Here is a 17666-nt window from a genome sequence, read left to right on the forward strand (position 1 = left end):
ACAGAGTTGAGTTTATTCTTTGATGAATTTTCTGGCTTCTTGTAGCTTTCTTTTCATAGAAGGGTTGCTTCTTAGTTCTTAAAATTGAAATTTAGGACAACTTTTTTGAAGTCAGTAACTTAAAGCTTAATTGATTTCTGCCACAACCTCTCTCGTTCCAATCATCCCACTGCCGTGATATTATAAAATCTGTTCTCCTCTCCTCCACAGTCAGTCTGTTGTTACTGTGTGACTGCTGCAACTCTCCTCCACCCAAGCCACCTCCATCACATCTCATCAGTGTCCAGCTCCTTCATGCTGTTCTGCTTCCCTTAATCACCACCTTCAAGTCATCTCATTAGTGTGAGGATCAGCCTCCTCAGAAGTCCACTCCTCATCTTAACATACTCTTTCCATTCACAAAATAAATGTTATATTTTCAAACATTTCCAAACTTGTGAAATAAATAATTGTTAAACTTGTATTAAGTATCTCCGTACATATACTTTATGTATTTATAAATACGTGTATACACACATTTTATGAAGCAATAAAACATCTGTCGGATACTTTAATGTAAGTAGTAGAGTTAGATGTGCTAAGTGAAGTCAGACAGGGTAAATAAATGCAATTGCTCATTCTTGTGTGTGAGTGCAACCCCTGCGTAAGCTGCTGCGACGATTGTGTCACCCCAGTCAAAAAAGTCTGGCTACACCACTGAGCTCTGTTTATTTGTTTACATATTGCATCAAGAACAGCTCAGCATTTCCTGAGATAAGCCCAGACTACATGGTTAATATTTTTGATTAAGAACAGCCACCTTGGATTGGGACCAGCAACACAGGCGCTCTAGGCAGTCGACCCAGATGTGACTGGTGTGATGGATGGATGTGGACCAGCTATTGCAACAACATGTCTATTTCAGTCCCCCCATTGTTTGGCACTCAGTCATCACTGTGTTTGTGGCAAGTCAACAGTCAGTCTCCTGTGTGAACTACGTTTTAGCTCACAAAAGAAAAAGGATTCATAGAAAAAATAAAAAAGGGGCGCATGTGTTTCCTCTCTCTCAGCACGTGTCCTTCCACTGAGCAAAGCTGCCCAACTCCCACTTTCCTCTCTTTCAGAGTCAAAAACACACAGCTGAAGCACACACAAGTGGACATGTTTGGGCGGCATGGCAACATATTTCCAAAATGGAATAAATGCTTGGCAGATTTTGTATTGCCAAATGATCGGTGCCCTTGTGGCACTCCTTTCCCGTGAAATAGGAGTGTTCTTATGACAACACTGGCAGCGTCAGTCCTCTAAGAAGCACTCGATTTAAACGAGTTGCTGCACATCAACACCAAATAATGTTGCCATCTGCTCCCCATAAACAGAGCCAGATTTACGAGCAGCGTTACAACATGATTTCTGTTTTTTCTCCAGGGTTTATTTCGGTCAAGTCAACAACATGTCCTGTTCAGCTGTCCATCACTATCCTACTGTCCCTTCTTCTAATTGACAGCTGTAAGGAAAGTCTGTTCTTGCTTTGGAGACATTGCATAAGTCAATTATTAATGATACAATGGGAAAGCAACACCCAAACCTCCCTCAAGCAACCGTTTTTGAGTGTTTATGGCTGATTAAGAAGTGTTTATCACTGCTGTTTGTTTTGCTTAGACATTAGCTGCTGGAGGAGACAAAACAGATGACTCATATTTATCCTTATCGTGCCATTAAGTAAATCTCATGGGCTTTATAGCGTCTATATTTATTCACTCATTTAAAGGATTCCTTCAGGAATACGCTCTATTTGAGCATTTCCTTCATCAAAGACTGTAGTGGCTTTATCATATGTAAATCCAGGCTCATAATACTGGGATTCTAAGGTATTCCTGGGTGGCTGACTCATAACAAAACTGGTCATTACAGTGCATTATGTGGATGTAAATCACACTGTGATGCAGAGGTGGAGGGGAGGGCTTAGCAGTCATGGGAAATGTGGTGACAAAGTGTTGGGTTGCACTCCTTTACCTTTGAGTGGAGAATAAGTCAATCAGTGACATGTGAGACTGCCGGCCACCTGTCTAGCTATGATAGGTGTCTTCTAACACATGACGCGCACACTTAGGGGTTAACATTCACCCACACACTGATGACGCTGGCCTTAACTGGGAGAAAGCACAAAGTGTACTTACAGAAAAAGGGGAAGAGTTACACCGCTCCGCATTTTCTATAATAAACAAATAAAGAAAGAAAATGTCTACATTAGGGCATACGCGTCCGTTTCACAAGAATACCAGTGAGCAGCTCTATTGCTTTTTACAGATTAACGAATGAAAATTATATCAGGGGTGTCAAAACTAAAGCCTGGGGGCCAAATATGGTCTGTGGTTTATTTTGAATTGTCCCGAAGCAAATTCTAAAAATAAAATCACATATGGTCTAAATTAGAGCTTCAGCCACATGTTTGACTGTATTGTACCTCTTAGTTTTGATACTATGCAGTTCTTCTGTGGTAATTCTGTAAACATTTTGAATAATATATTGACAACAAAATTAAAATGATATATAATGATTCATTACGCCTTGGTTAAAGAAAACAAAGCATTATGGAGGCAAATAGCAGCACAAGTGGTGCTCTTTTGCTCCATCATCTGCTCCATCTGATAACAATGAGCCATCAGCATTTCCCTTCTCTGCTGCACAGAGGGTTGAAGGCAGAGCCACTGGTAGCTGTGGCCAACCAGAGCCCCCCTGGACTATGATTGGCCAGCCCAAAGCCATTAACAAGCCATTATGCATATCCAATCACTCAGCATATCTTCACCAACAGTGGACTGGTTTTACTTACTTTATTTTCTGTATAAAGCTATATCAAAGTGGGCCCATTTGCCTTGCCGTTTCCTCTATGTGGCTCTCAGAGAAAAAGTTTGGACACTCCTGTTACAGGGTATGATGATGCTCACTCAGAGTCAGTCACTATAGTGAAGAGGGCGTGATTTAGGGCAATGACTAATCTAGCTATACTACTTAACCCGGAACAGAACAAATGACAAGCAGATGACAAACATTTTCCGACACGCTTGCGTCCAATTTGTTTCCATGGTTACCACTGACCAGTTCATTGGTACCATGTACAGGTGCATCTTAAAATATTAGGTTATCATGTACAAGTTAATTTTGTTCCAGTGATTTACTTCAGAAAGTCATTGTATAGATTCAGTAATTCATGCAGAGGAACTCCAACTATTACTGAGTGCATAAATGAGCATAGTTCTCTGGAAAGTCAACATTTCTGTATTATAAATCCTTTATGGGCTATTGTTGTGTGATATTCTAATTATAGGTAGAATATTGTGATATTCTATCTGTATTTTATCATAATTTTTTAGATGCACCTGTACATTAATTTGTATGTTTGGATTTATCATGCAACCAGTGACATCATGGTTAATTGTGGCAGAGGTGGAATGATACTGTGGGAAGTCTCAGGGTTTTTGTGCTTCAATCAAATCATTGTTTGTCTAATGTGATATAAATCCAAATGTCCTCCTAAGCAAATTAACTGATAGGCTTCCCTTGATTACATGGATCAACCAAAAACTGTCTACCATTTTTACACACTGAGAATTTGTTTACTGCCATTACTTTTCATTTGGTGCCTCCTTCATGCTAGTTTAGACACAACATGATTCATGATTGCAGAGATCAGCAGGGAGCAAGCAAATACTGCATGCATGCAGGGAATTTGTGAAAGATTTTACTTTGTAAACCTACCACAATATTCTGAGTAGGTATAGTCAACTTTGAACCGTCTTGTGTCTTTAGTTGCCCCCCTTTGTTCACCTCACTAACATCACACAGATGATTTGTTAATGCTGCTTTTATTTTTTTTTTTAAATAGCAGTCTTCCTCCCTAAACAAAAATATCTAACTAGAAGTGGAAGAGGAGATATCTGTTTGATAAGAATATATTGAGACATTTAGCTAATGCATAACTCCCACTATGGACATAAACTGCAAATTATGCCTTTAGAGTGACGTCAATATTCTGACCTCCTCTGATGTTCTTGAAGGATAGTTCAAGTGACTTTGCTGATGGCGTAAAAACACCGCTTCCTTTGAAAACGCAGCCAATGTTTTCTCACATGTAATCGAGGTGGTGCAGTCCGTGGCACTTTAAATTTGTGTAACGTGGTCTTTCCTGTCCCCCTCTCTGTAATGTCTACACTTGCCAGCCACAACTACAATGCTGCCTATTTATAGTGCTTTTAGCTCAGATATTAACTCTCTCCCCCGCTTAGCCTGCCACTTCCTGCTGGAGAGGAAATGTGTGTGAGTGCCTGTGTGTGTTTGAGTGTGGTTTACTGACCTTTAGGAGCAGCCAAAGAGCAGAGTACTGTTGATGGCAACGGGATTTTGTGTTTCCAGCCTTTTGTGTCAAGTTAAAGAAGGGAGGTGTGAACAGATTGGAGCATTTCACCAACTTTGCCTGTTTTTTTTCCATCATGTAAATTTACACCTTCTATCCTTGTTTTCATCAGTTCATTATGCAACATCTAAGGTCAGGGAGTTGAACTCTCACTCACTGGGAATGAAAAAGGAGAAAATCTGACAGCAAATATATTTTTCCAGGCCAGTTGCCGAAGCATTTACATTTAGGGCATTTAAAAAGCATTTGTGTTAGTGTAACCAACACCTCAGGGTTTAGAGGTCAGAGTTCAGCCTCATTCAAGGCAATGATCGAAGGAAAAAGCTGCAACTGGCTGGAACATCCTGTTTTGGACGTAAACACTGTTGTGCAGCCAGGATTTTCCTCCCAGTGTCAGGAAAACAAGCACTCCTATCGCCTTATGTCAACCTCCCTTGTTGCTAATAACACTGAAAACATTACACTTTAACGCAGCTTAAAAAGAAAGACCCCTACTAAAGAGAGGACTATAAAGTCAGCAGGTGCTTGGGGTTTGCTTTCAGCCGCTTGGACAGACATTAGAGAGACATGATAGGAAATCCCAGGGAGGAACGGACCTGCCTGGCTGACGTGTCTGTCTGTCTGCCTCTCAGGCCTCTGGACATTTTCTCCTGACATCATCTCCTCTGGTCACTGTTGGGTTACTGGCCAGGGATATTCCATGTCTAGACTTCCTGCTTTTTTGTTTGGGGCTTGTGGGCAACATGAGGGCATTACACAGATGTTTACTTAACCTGCTGTATTCATCAAGGGATGGAAATAACTCAGGTAGTGTTTGAAGAATAGCGTTTGAATAAAATGGTGCACAAATGTTATGCAGGAAGTATTTTTGAGGAAGTGAGTTCATGCATATCCGGAAATTTTGCAGAATTTTCCCTGCGTTGAATGTGTTAAGGAATAGGATAAGGCTTCATGTGGAATATTTTAACATCAAAATAGCAAGTATCAAAAGCTTTGACAAAGATAACGTCTGTGCAGACTTAGCTTCAGAGAATTTTTCTTTCTTGACAACAAAAAGCATAGGGAAAATCATCAAAATGTTTCTGGAGTAATTGATTACTTTAAGGAAAAAAGTGACACATCCCTGGACAACAGAAGGATTGACTTTCTAATACCCCCCAACCCTGCGATAATAAAGGAAATATTCCTATCCGTGAACCTCCAGCTGACATGTGGGAGAGAGAGAGTCAGAGAGCAAGGATATAACTTGATACAACTTCGACCTTGGTATGTGAGACTTTTTTAAAAGAAACTCCACAGATTTGTCAGAGCACACAGTGTGAGTACTCAGTTCGTACATGACCACTGGACCGTAAAGTGTGAGCCCATCAATCATGTGCAATGATTGTGCATCATAAGCAATTCAGTCATGAAGTGTGAGCTGACATTCCACATGACTGAGTCATCTTTAAATCGCGGTGTATGAGCGGCTAAACAGATTACTGTGCATGGTGTTACACTCAATACTGGCAATCACTTTCTAAGAAAAGAGTGGTATTAGGTGGGGGAGTTGGGTTTGTTGTTTTCAGCTTTGTGTTTACACTGACACGAAAGCACTTTCTTTAGTTTCCTTATGCATCACTCAGAGGCTCAAACTTATTTCATTTTTTTTAAGTTTGGGTCCCTCTTCAACCATTAGCCTTGCCACTATTATGTTCCAATACTGTTGAACTAGCCCACACTAATACCTGAATTTTAGGTACTGGTATCGGCGAATACACAAGTTTATGCACTGATCGGATACCGTTTGGTTTGGCTTTGTGTTTTGCTTCGTTTAGCCATGCTAAATGTTAGCGCTATAAACCAGAAATCAATTATTCTTCGCTGCCAAAAAGCATTACATGCACAGGCTACTGTTTTTAATGCACTGAAGAAGAACCAAAGGACCCACTGCAGCAGCAAAGAATGGTGGCTCAAAGACAGTTTTTCTCTAAATGTTATTGTTAAAATGCCTTCCAGATCGGCACTGTCATACAATGTATGCTTACTGCCATATTGTTTACCCTTTGTGAGGGTCTGTCAGTCAATGGCAGAGTGTTCCATAATAACGTGCTGCTGCCCAAAAAGAGCATTATGAAGAGAGAGATAGAGAGAGCCTGTGATGCAGCCCCTGTATTATTGTTATTTTAATATTTAGGAGTAAAACTCAATATTCAGCAGGAAAACAACTTTAGGGTCACAGAGATGCAGTACATTATGATTCTATTTGTTGAGCCATGTTCTGGGTCAAATATAGGTGAAGAATGCTTGAGCATGGTACCAATAGCCTAGTAAGAGTTCACCCTTTGTCTAAAGGTACCCTAGGCCCAGTTGCCTAGTACCATGCTGAAGCATGATTGTCCCCTAATCCCAGTCCCTGGCCGGCCTTCACTCACATTACTTGTGGCTCAACCGTGCCTCAGCACAGTTAACTTTTGTAAATACACCATTATGATAAGGAACATGTGGGGTTGTGTTTACAAGAAGTGCTGTCTAAGAATGAACACAATGGAGAAGTGCTGTGCTCAAGAAGAGCACAATGGAGCACGACATCAAACATGTACTCACTTTGCGACTTACGTTGTGTCATTTTGGTTAGTAATGCCCTAACTCCCTGCTATTGTTAAAAATGATTATTGAGAGGAACAGCCAAATTGCTAATACTTCAAATCCACATTGTGCAACTGTGCCTGTGGGGTTCTTGAGCAACATTAACATGCTTATGCCCACATTTTCCATCTGTGACAGTGTACTGTGCCTCAGTGCAGAACGGAGCACTCACACTAGTTTGAACTTTCAAACGCGCCTGTGCATGACACAGATTTCCTCCTGTGAGTGCATCCTATCAAGGCTGGTGCTAAAGTGTCAAATCTACTGAATATGTACACAAAACTTTAAGTTTTTTTTTTTTAACAATCTTGCTCTCAGTGCAAAGCCTTTATAATGTAGCTGAAATTAAAGCCGAGATTTGAGTGCAGGTTGTACATTTATTTCATGTCCATTCTGTTAGAAGAAAGGCCTTGTATCTTTGCTCCTTCACAAACAGCTCATAAAAACAGTTACTTAGAAAAATATACATTGATATTAGGACTGAAAATTTGAGATTCAGTGTTGAATTCAAATATACAATTTGCATATTAAGAAACTACAGAAACAGTCAGAAAAGGTGTCTTCCTTTGAGGCTAGTTTTTGAAGGGCAATCAAAAAAGAAGGCACCATCACTTTCTGAACTCCTTATAAAGCTTATTGAGCCTACATTCAGCAGAAAAATCTGTTTTTTTATGTGTGCACAAAAGATGAAGTGGAGAGTAAAGGGTGTCGTTTACCCCTCCCCGTGTCCGACCTTTATCCTTGATGCCTCTTTCTTTGAAAAAAATAAAGCTCAAGCTAAATACAGGAGAGCCCAGCTACTGCTACAGTACTAAAAATCTAAGGTTAGCTGACTTTGGAAAGGTCATCAGGCTGAAAAGATAGTGTGGGAGCTTTTTTTAAGACTTACCCTCACTTTCCTACTCCTGAGTTAAGCTGAATACCCAGTATAAAAAAAACTAAGGTCACTGCTTTTTAATTCAAACAGTAAGAACGTTCAAGGCAAAAGTGTCAATGAGACGCCAGCAGTTAACAACATACTTAATCCTTTCTCTTCAATATCACATTCCTTGACCTTCCCTTTCAAACCTGACAAAAACTTCCACCACTCTTTCAATCCTTCTGTCAAATAATCATCTCTTGGTTCATCCTTGAAGTCCAGTAACTTTCTACAACAGTCCAGGCACAGTCTTCTTTTAAAACCCCTATAAAAATTATCAGTTTCTTTCAATCTGGTCAAGATCCAGCTCTCCTCCAAGCTGGAAAATGTCCCTCTGTGTCCCACAATCACCCTTCCAGAGGGGACGTTTACCGCCTTCAACGCCTACAGGAGACCCAGGTCGGGAGTCCATGCTACAAGCAGAGTCGCTATCCAGCTCCTCGTAGGATGAATCCTCTTCCTCGTCATCTTTGGCCACTTCCTGACGCGATTCCAGCCCCAGCTCGGAAACAGCAGCAAAGTCCTGGTGAGTGAAGGTCTCTGAGGTTGGAAGGGGGTGGTTGGACCGGCAGCTGTCTGTGGCTGAGAATCCGGGGCAGCTCAAGCTCTGAAAGGTCTGCAGTTTCTGTGAAAGAGGAGACAAAGAGGGAAATCAGACGTTGGTTTCTGCACCTTGGCTCATTCTGGCTGCATTCTGAAGAGGCTATAAAAGTAGACAGGATTGTCAGGGGTGAATCAAGCTCAGGGTTTTTCCAGAATGTCAGTCTGGGATCAGGTTACAGTCGAGGCGGGTAAAAGCTGGCTTTTCCTTTCATCGCCAGCATGTGAGCGTGTAAACATGAGTACAAACACAAGCCATGGAAGAAAACACAATTTCTAAACCTTCTCTAGTAGAAAAACACAGGGATGAGTTGCAAACCACTGATGGTATCTTGTTGCAAACTCTGCTTTGGGCCTATTTATCACTGTGAAAAACACACCACATGACTGGAAACCCAAACTTAGAAAGTGAAGGACTTTTATTGTTTAAGCTCTTGTTGTTTTGTACGTCTGCACTCTAGGGAGAGTCAGGGAGAATCTGTGTGAGTTTTTGCTCCCACTCCTTGACCTTAAAGAGATTTAATTCACTACAAAGTTGTCTCCTTTTCATGCTCGCTTTTCAATCTGAATTCCTCACGGCAACAAAGAGAGTCAGCCTTGCAGCGCCAAGGGGTTAATGATCTCTGGAGAGACCCAGCAGCAGATGTTGGAGCCATGGAGGTGAATAGAGATGAGGTTTTCTCTATAGAGCCTTAGCTTACATGACAGACACCTCCTAATGTTTCCCTGTGTGTTAGGACATTGCTTTTCCTGCTACAATGAGCTGGGAGTCTCCCCTTTCTTGAGTTACTTTGGTAGACTCGCTCTTTTCCCTTGCCTTGATTCACCATGGTCCAAAATTGTGCTGTCTGATTTTTGCTGGATTAGTTGCGCATGTAGGCTGCTCAAACACAGGATACTCCATCTGCAAACGCTTGAGGTGATTGTGAGAGGAGTCGGAGGCTTTTGCTGCAGTTACCCCAATGGTGTGGAAAAAGGGGATTTCTGAGTCCTCACTCTCTCTTCAGCCTGGAGTATTACCCCCCCTACCAATTATCAGAGCAGAGGAGGAGGAGGAGACGAAAGGAAGAGAGAGGAAGGAGGGGGAGAGGCTGCTTTTACTCAATATGCTTTCTATAAAATCTACCAAGCCTGGCTGGGATTTGGGTGGGTGTGGTGGTAGGGGTTTTAGGGGGGAGTAGGGTAAGGTTTCTACAGCTCACCCAGCTCTGCCTGAGTGTTTTTTTTTTCTTTTTCACTCAAGCAAACCCCCTCCCACATGGAAGATATTCCAACCTTATTCACTATAAGTACAAACCAACACAAACTAACACATGTACATAGGTTCAGTGACTTCATGCTGCCATCTCACTAAACTAATCGACAAAGTTTTGAGTTAAAAAGGGAAGAATAACTAAACCCTGTAGACTGCTTTTTCAGATTAAATATATGTATATTGGTTTGTAGTAGTTCTGTTGACCACTCAGGGTTCAAATATTGGCATTTGAGAACAAAGTATTTCAATTTTGTGTTATACATGTGCATAGTGACTGACCTCTACTCTCTATTGGTGTAGCTGGGACTGATGATGTGCAGATAAAGAACGGTCCTTTGACCTTTGACCCACGCACTCTACTACTACATATTCCTGACCACACTGGCAGCAAACAAGCCGTACATACAGATATAAAGAAAAATAGAAACTCTAGTGTTCATTTATTTAAAAAGAAATAAGGAAAGGAAAAAATACTTAAAACAGGGAAAAAAACCTTAGGAAACTATAAACTTTAAGAGCTAGTTAACTCATTAATACATACTGTCCCTCACATTCATCAACATGTACATAACCCTCAGTACTTTCATCATTTTCATGTTCTGGGGATAAGGAGACAGCTACTTTAGCTACTTCCTAGCATAACTTTTCTCTGACAGTAGGCAAGACATGATTGGAAACGTGTACTTATTATCCATCTTTTGTCTAACACTTCAGAATGGTAACATTTCCTAAATTCTAGCTGCAGACCGTACATCTCAGATGCACCCTCTCGAAGACTGATAATGTGAGCTGCCGTCTCTGCCAGAACAGAAATGGCCTCAGTATCATGGCCTCCTTCCCCATATTACTTCTTGTTTTGAATCTGACCTCCAAAACCTCATTACCCTGCTTTATTAAACATTTTGTAAACAGTCTTACAGGAAGAAGGCTTGTCTTTAAAATAAATAAATAAAAACATAGCAAATGTAGCTTATGTAGCTCCTTTATCTGAATACGCCACATGCTAATGTAGCTAAAGCTAAGCTCACAAAGCTTATGGACATCTGTACAAACAAAGCTACGAAGCTGCTGTTAGCCACGTAAGATATGTAGCTACGTTATCGACGTAGTTACATAGCTTCCTCAGGTTATCTAGGTGGCTGTGTAGCTAGCTTAGATATGTTAGTTTTAGCCAAAGCTAATAACGCTAAAACAAGCTAACATTGTTGAACTACTTCTTAACAGATCTTTACATAATTTACCCCTGGGTTAGACCTCTGACCCTTTTCTCTGTTGTAATCATAGAATGTTGCTTGGTCTGTGATGTTTGCATTGGGATTATTTCATGAATGTAACTGCCAGATTTTATTCAAGAATAAAGTTTAATTTTAAAAACCTGTGAATACATTGTAATAGCAAATAAGACATTTCTGTTCTGATGCCACTTTATAGCTAACAGTAGGCTACATTCACATTGCTAACGGCAGTTGGCAGTCTACGATTCAAAAGAAGGAAATTTATAGAATCAATTTCAAAACAAAATGTATAAAAAGGTTATCGTTAGGTAAAACATACTAATGTCATTCACATTTGCTGAAATGCATGCAAATGTCAGTTGTTTTAATTAGTGCTGTTCATTGATTTAAAAAATTAATCAAGTTAATCACATCCCTATACTGTGATTAATTTCTTTAGTTTTAGTATTGTTTAGATTTTTAAACTTTATTTAGTGTTTATTTTCATTACTTTAACTTTATGTACAGCACTTTTAAAAGTGCTTTTTACTAAAAAAATGTATTTTTATTATTATCATTATTATCTATAAATTAACATTTAAAATACTTCCATTTACTTGTACTAATTTATCTCAATAAAAAAATACAAGTATGGTTTTAAAATTAAGAAATATTAAACAAACTACAGTTTTTAAACTTATTTGTGGTTGTGTAAATCAGAGTGTCTTAATTCACTGAGCAATAATATTTACAAACTACAAACAAGCCCAGAAGACAAACACATCAAGTACAAAATAACTTCTGCTGTAAAGTGAATGATCAGGTGTGCTGGGGTAGCCGCGTTTGCTGACATCAGTCAGCAAACGCGGCTACCCCAGCACACCTGATCTTTAGTTGCCTTTTTAGTTGTCATACAGTTCACGGATTCTTGTGACAGTAGTTCTTGTAGGTGTTCTCTGGTATCACACGGGTCATCCCTCACTCATCACTGCTGGCTGGGTTTGACCCGCCTTTAACCTTTTCATCCCAGGGATGAAAAGGTTAAAGGTGCAGTCCTCCCAGGGAGGACTGTGGGAGGAAGTTGTGGTCAAACTTAGTCATATGATTAAATTGCGTTATTTTTTTAATGCCTTAAGCTTTCCAGATTAATCATGAGCATTAGTGCTTTAATATTAACAGGCCTAATTTTAATATTCTGGGAATCTGGTAGTGATGAAGTTCAAGCAAACGTGACCAAATGGCAAATTAGAGTACCACTACTTCTTAACAATAGTGTTTAGTGAGTAAATGGATAAGTGCTGACATAAGCTGGCTGTTGTCTGACTGAAGTTGATGACTAATCAAATATTGTAACTTAAAATATACTGCATGCCTATGAAGACCATTTTTTGTCAATGTGCGATTAGCTTGCAGCCTTGATCATAGCAGTACGGCATTATGGGTGAAAAGCAAATGAACTAAGTGTGCCAATTAAGGCTAGATACCTTAAAAAAAAAAAAAAAACTTTTTTTTCCCCTCAAATGTAAGATACATTGACTATGCTTCTGCATTACATTTTTATTTTAAGTATTAACTCATGTAATAAAATGCAGCACTACTATACTGACTGAAAAACAATATTTGGATCATAACACAGCTGCTGCGGGTGAAGCACAAGCCGAGAGGTTAGGCAAATATCCCTCTGATAATTGGAGCAAACAACAAACAACACCCTGCTAACGACTGTGTCAAACGTCCTGCTGTGAACTTGACTTTAAAATAGCACACACAAGAATAAGCACAAATACAGAGAGTGCTGTAAACACACAGTAAAAACATGCAGGTACTTTACTCTGCACACCATGTACAGATCCAAAATATGAGTATAATTGTTTGGCCTTGCTCTGAGCTGAAATGAGGTCAGCAAACAACAGTGAGCGGTATACTGCTCCGAGGGAAAGAGGCAAACAGACCTCCACCAGTAAACAACTAGCTATAAAACAAAAGAGAGGGCAGAGGGGAATGCAAAGACAAGAGAACTTAACTCATTCCTCAAAGATAAATGGCATGCTTACACACCTCCATAACAATTATCTGTTTCTGTCTGTGTGCAAACACCTTTTCCTTTAGTCTGTGTTTGTGTCTGGTATTCACTGTACCACACAGAAAGACTGCATGGAAGATATGTGTAGAAGTGAGATGAGAAAGATAAATATGTCAAGCTTGAGCAAGAAAAAGTAATAAGTGATGCTTTACAGAGTACCTTTCAGAGCAAGTCTCAACATGTCCATACACATGGCAAGCGCCACACCTCAAGACACCCACCTGGGTGTTCCCATAAGCCCACGAGGCTTGATGCTCAGCTATGATCACCATGCCTGCCATCTCAGGAATGGAGAGGGATGGGGAGAGGAGGGGAAGAGCAAAGTAGCTTGAACTTGGGGCAGGGAGAAGGTATTAATAGAGAGGAGTGAGGGGTTTGTCTGCCAGCTTCATCGCTGAAATAATACCCCCCTTTCTTCACTTGGCTATTTCTCTTCTGAATGCACATGCTCCTGCAAGCATGGGGTCAAAAATTCACTCAAAATGCCTCTTATTTGCCATCTTTGTGGCTAACGAAGGAAAGCTCAAGTTCACCTGCAACTTCTCTTACAAATGCATGTTGATGTTTACCAAGACAGTCAGATAAGGCCCAACTAGTCTAAATCAAAGACATGTATGTAGATCTTTCACTCCACTACAGTTTGAGAGGGATTTCCATGCAAATTCTCCTGCTTCTTGAGTAAAATGACTGCACTGTCTAAATTAATAGCCCATAGTCTAATAAAGATGGATAGAAGTGACAAAGACATTTTAAAAAATCCAACAAGAATTGCCATTTCCTCCACAACAGCATCAACAATCATTCAGCAACTGACCCAGAATCAAGAAATAGCATTCTCCATGTGACAGCTCACTAAACAATGAACGGGCCGAGGTGCAAGGGCAGCCAGGGGTAAATATGAGGCAGTGGACAGCAGAGTGAACTGATATACAAGCATGACACAGGGAGGATATTCAAAGAATTTTAGGGGTGGTCACGTCTGAATCCCTGAGGTAGACAAGCTATAGCTGATTAGCACGACATGCATCCCCAGAATTCACACCCGTCTTCATTGACGTGGTCGAGGAATCTGGAGGCCAAATTAAAACGTATTCCACTGACAACACTCCCTGGGGACTCACTGGATGTTGACCCTGACAATCTTTAAGCTCTAGCAGACTTTACAACAACAGTATATACTAATATTAGTAAAGAAAGAAAATCAAGAAAATTCTGCATTGAGATAAAAGTGACAAATGTTGTTTTCATATACATACATGGGCTGTATTACTCTTAAGGTTGTGAAAAGGTTTAATATATAGATACTAAATGAAAATATGCATTTTCAAAAGAGTAAAATCAGCATCATTTTGGGGTTGATAGTATTGAAAAGTACCAAAGCTTAAAAAAAAAAATCACATCTATTTTATATGATATGCAAAGAAAATTAATAAATCCATCAAAAGTTGCAGACAAACACCTACAGTACACACTCCTTTTTTTAATTGCACAAAATTATTGGCAATTTTTTTAGTACTGAAATGCTGAAAACACATTTGGGAAATATGGCGTGTGCAAGAGTTTACCTCTACTTTTTGGTATTAAAAAAAGATTCTTCTTATGTCAAGTGTCTGGGACATCCATATATCATTAATCATCATATCAAAGTTAATGCACATCCCATGAAGAATGAGTAGTGTGTAACATGCTGTTACGTTGTTAGTGGTTTAATTGCTGCATGCCTCTCCATTTACGTGTGGATTGGTGTTTGCGTTTTCACTTTAAACTACAAATGTATGAGTAGCTCAATTAATGCAGCACTTCAGTTCCATAACCAATTTTCCAAGGAGGAAAAAAAGTGGATGATATCAACTCTTATCGAATCATGTTGTGTGTCTTGTATAATATCATAAGGATCAAAACATATTGCATTACATTGTACTGTCTGAATCGAGCTTGTGCTTTTCTAGTTGTCTGACAACTCAAAGCACTTATGACACCAAAGGTCAAACTTACTTTGTAGAGTGGTAACTGAGTAACTCTGGCTGTCAGCATTAATGCATTAGCTTCAATGCAATTAAGAGCCATAACTACTGTGTTAACTTTCAGCATTAATTGCACTTGTTAGCACACTTTGGCTGCAGGGGGACGTTGCAGTGGCTTAACCACACAGTTGTGTAAAATCAGTCCATCATTCAGCCTTTATGTCTTATTTCACAAAAAGAAAAAAATAACCAATTGTTAGCTCAATGGACAAGTCAAGTCATCTGTATCTCATGTTATTTAGCATTCCACTTTTTACCATTTCCTAATTTTCTTTCCAATCCATAAAAATTCCTTTGCCGGGCTGACTTCATTTCATTATCTTCTCCAATTAAAGTTCTTTTTAAAATAAAAGCAGCTCGCTATCCATACAAAGAGTCAGCTTCCAATAGTTTTCAGACAGTACAAAAATCCAAAATGGCACAAAAACTGTTTTAAATGCAAAATAGTGGAATTTAGAAATGTGTCCAAAAATATATTAATTGTTATTAATTACAGAACTTATTTATCATAATTTCACAGCCCTAGTTTTAACTTTTCTCATTCATATTATTGCTGGTGATAGATTAAAAAAAAAAATCAAGTTAAGTTAATTGCATGAATAGACTGTGATTAATCATGATTAATCACACATTTAAAATTATACCATTTACTTATATTTTGGTTTGAGAATAAAGAAGTACAAATACAGGAAACTATACTTTTTAACCAGAACAGTGTGAGCCAGTCACCCTGTATGGTAATGTACTGTACTAGATTGTGTCCTGGTCTACCCTGCCATACCCTCCTGTCATATTGGGGTATTACATCATAAAAAAAAACTGTTTAACATTGTATCATATCTATAGTATATCATAGCTTTTATTATATTTTATTTTATCATAAATAATATTTTATCAAATTGTAAAATGGGGGAAGTATAGCGTAAGCTATATATAGATATATATATATATATATAGAGTAAGCGTGAGAAATACATTTAACCTTAGTTATACCCCAAGCCTCCACCCTCTCCAGATTTAGCGTGCAGTGATTAAGATGAGTTAAGATGAATCAACTTCTGAGAGGTAGGGCGTTCATGAGTGTGCACAGCCAGGAAAACAGAACAAAGAGTGTCAAGTCAGCGTTATGTATGCATTAAAACTTTGTCCAAGAACAGCTGAAGCGAAAGTCAAATGCGAGAATTGTGGTGTGATTCTGACATTTATAACCACAGGTACAAATCACGCAAGGAACAAAACTCCCAACAGAGGCGTGAAAATCTCATCTGGTCCCAACCCTGACGATAATTCCTATGTTCTGTCCTCACTAGAACAGATGCAGGTTGTAACCAGCCCAGTGTTTCCACATTATCACTTCCTTTTCCAGACACTTTGCCAGCTTCTAGCTTTCCCTTGGCTCTCACTGAGACAAACCACTAGGTTAATTTAGCTTGACATAGCACAACTAGGATTGTTTAGGTTCCTGGACACACTAATTGCAGCCTTTGAACAAGAGAAAGAGAAGTTTTGTGTCCTAAATGATACAGTAATTTGCTTTTTCACTGCTTACTTCCTTCACTCCAGGCAAAGAAAAAACAGAGGATCAAAAATGACCCAGCTATCCTGCAAGATCAGATTTCTTTCAACATTGCTAACCACATGTAATCGTGAAAGTCTGACCAGCAATTTAAAAAACCTGAATTAAGAGAATATCTGCAGAGGTGTGGTCCTTCATACAAGCACTGCTGCAACCAGAGGGAATGTAAAACTAACTCCATGTGCGTGTTTGTGTATCTGTGTGATCATCGTGCTTGATTTTCCTTCTTCTTTCTGCTGCTGGCATGACTAGAGGAAACACGCTCACTAGGCTCCATTACCAAAGCCTTGTTTATCCAACCCTGACTAGGTCCTGAGGGCGACTGGCTGGGAACACAGATCTTTGGGAAAAGGAAGGGAAGGAGGAGGGATACACTGATGATACTTTCTAATACGAGAACAGGAAAAGGACGTTATAACCATGAAGCAGGAAGATTTCACTGCATTACTAGAAAAATCTTAGTCATGCCATCATAAGTAGAGTTAGGCTTGGTTAGAGCTATAGCTTGAGCTTTTCTGCAAATGACTTCCAATGAATAATGGAGTAGGATTTGACTTGGAGATCCAATCTTTCGGCCAAGCAACAAAAAGTACAAGTCATTAAAATACTTCTATGGTTCTATTTGGTTTTGTCCAGAGGTTATTTATACTCTCTGGCTGTTCCACTTCTTCATCTAACCTTACAAAAGAATAAACAAACTCTTGTCATGGGGATAGCAAATCAGATTTCTGTGCATTCAAATATTCCGCTATTAATCAAGTATGGTTGCTCTAACTTCCTAATAATAACAGGCAAAATAAAGCAATGAAGCCATACAGGAAATTAAAGATAGGACAGAAGTTGCAGGGAGGAAAAGGGGGTCAAACCTCTAGAAGCGCTGTTTACCCAACAGAGTGAACGAAATGACAAACCGGAGCCGGGATTGCTAGAGCGTGGCCGAACATGAGGAATGCTCCTTTAGTAAGCACCAC

The 17666-nt window shown here is 39.5% G+C and overlaps 1 protein-coding gene across 1 annotated transcript in view; it reads right to left on the reverse strand.

Moving 5' to 3' along the window:
- Positions 1-7387: 7387 nt before the first annotated feature.
- The window catches only part of LOC121510599 (protein FAM53B-like), a 35984-nt gene continuing 25705 nt past the window's right edge, over positions 7388-17666 (reverse strand). Inside the window, exon 5 of the mRNA XM_041788701.1 lies at positions 7388-8568. Within this exon, the coding sequence (XP_041644635.1) occupies positions 8221-8568 (348 nt within the window). The 3' untranslated portion in view covers positions 7388-8220. The remainder of the gene's footprint in view (positions 8569-17666) is intronic.

The sequence above is a fragment of the Cheilinus undulatus genome, linkage group 6, assembly GCF_018320785.1.
Source record: "Cheilinus undulatus linkage group 6, ASM1832078v1, whole genome shotgun sequence".
In the NCBI taxonomy this organism is placed as follows: domain Eukaryota; kingdom Metazoa; phylum Chordata; class Actinopteri; order Labriformes; family Labridae; genus Cheilinus; species Cheilinus undulatus.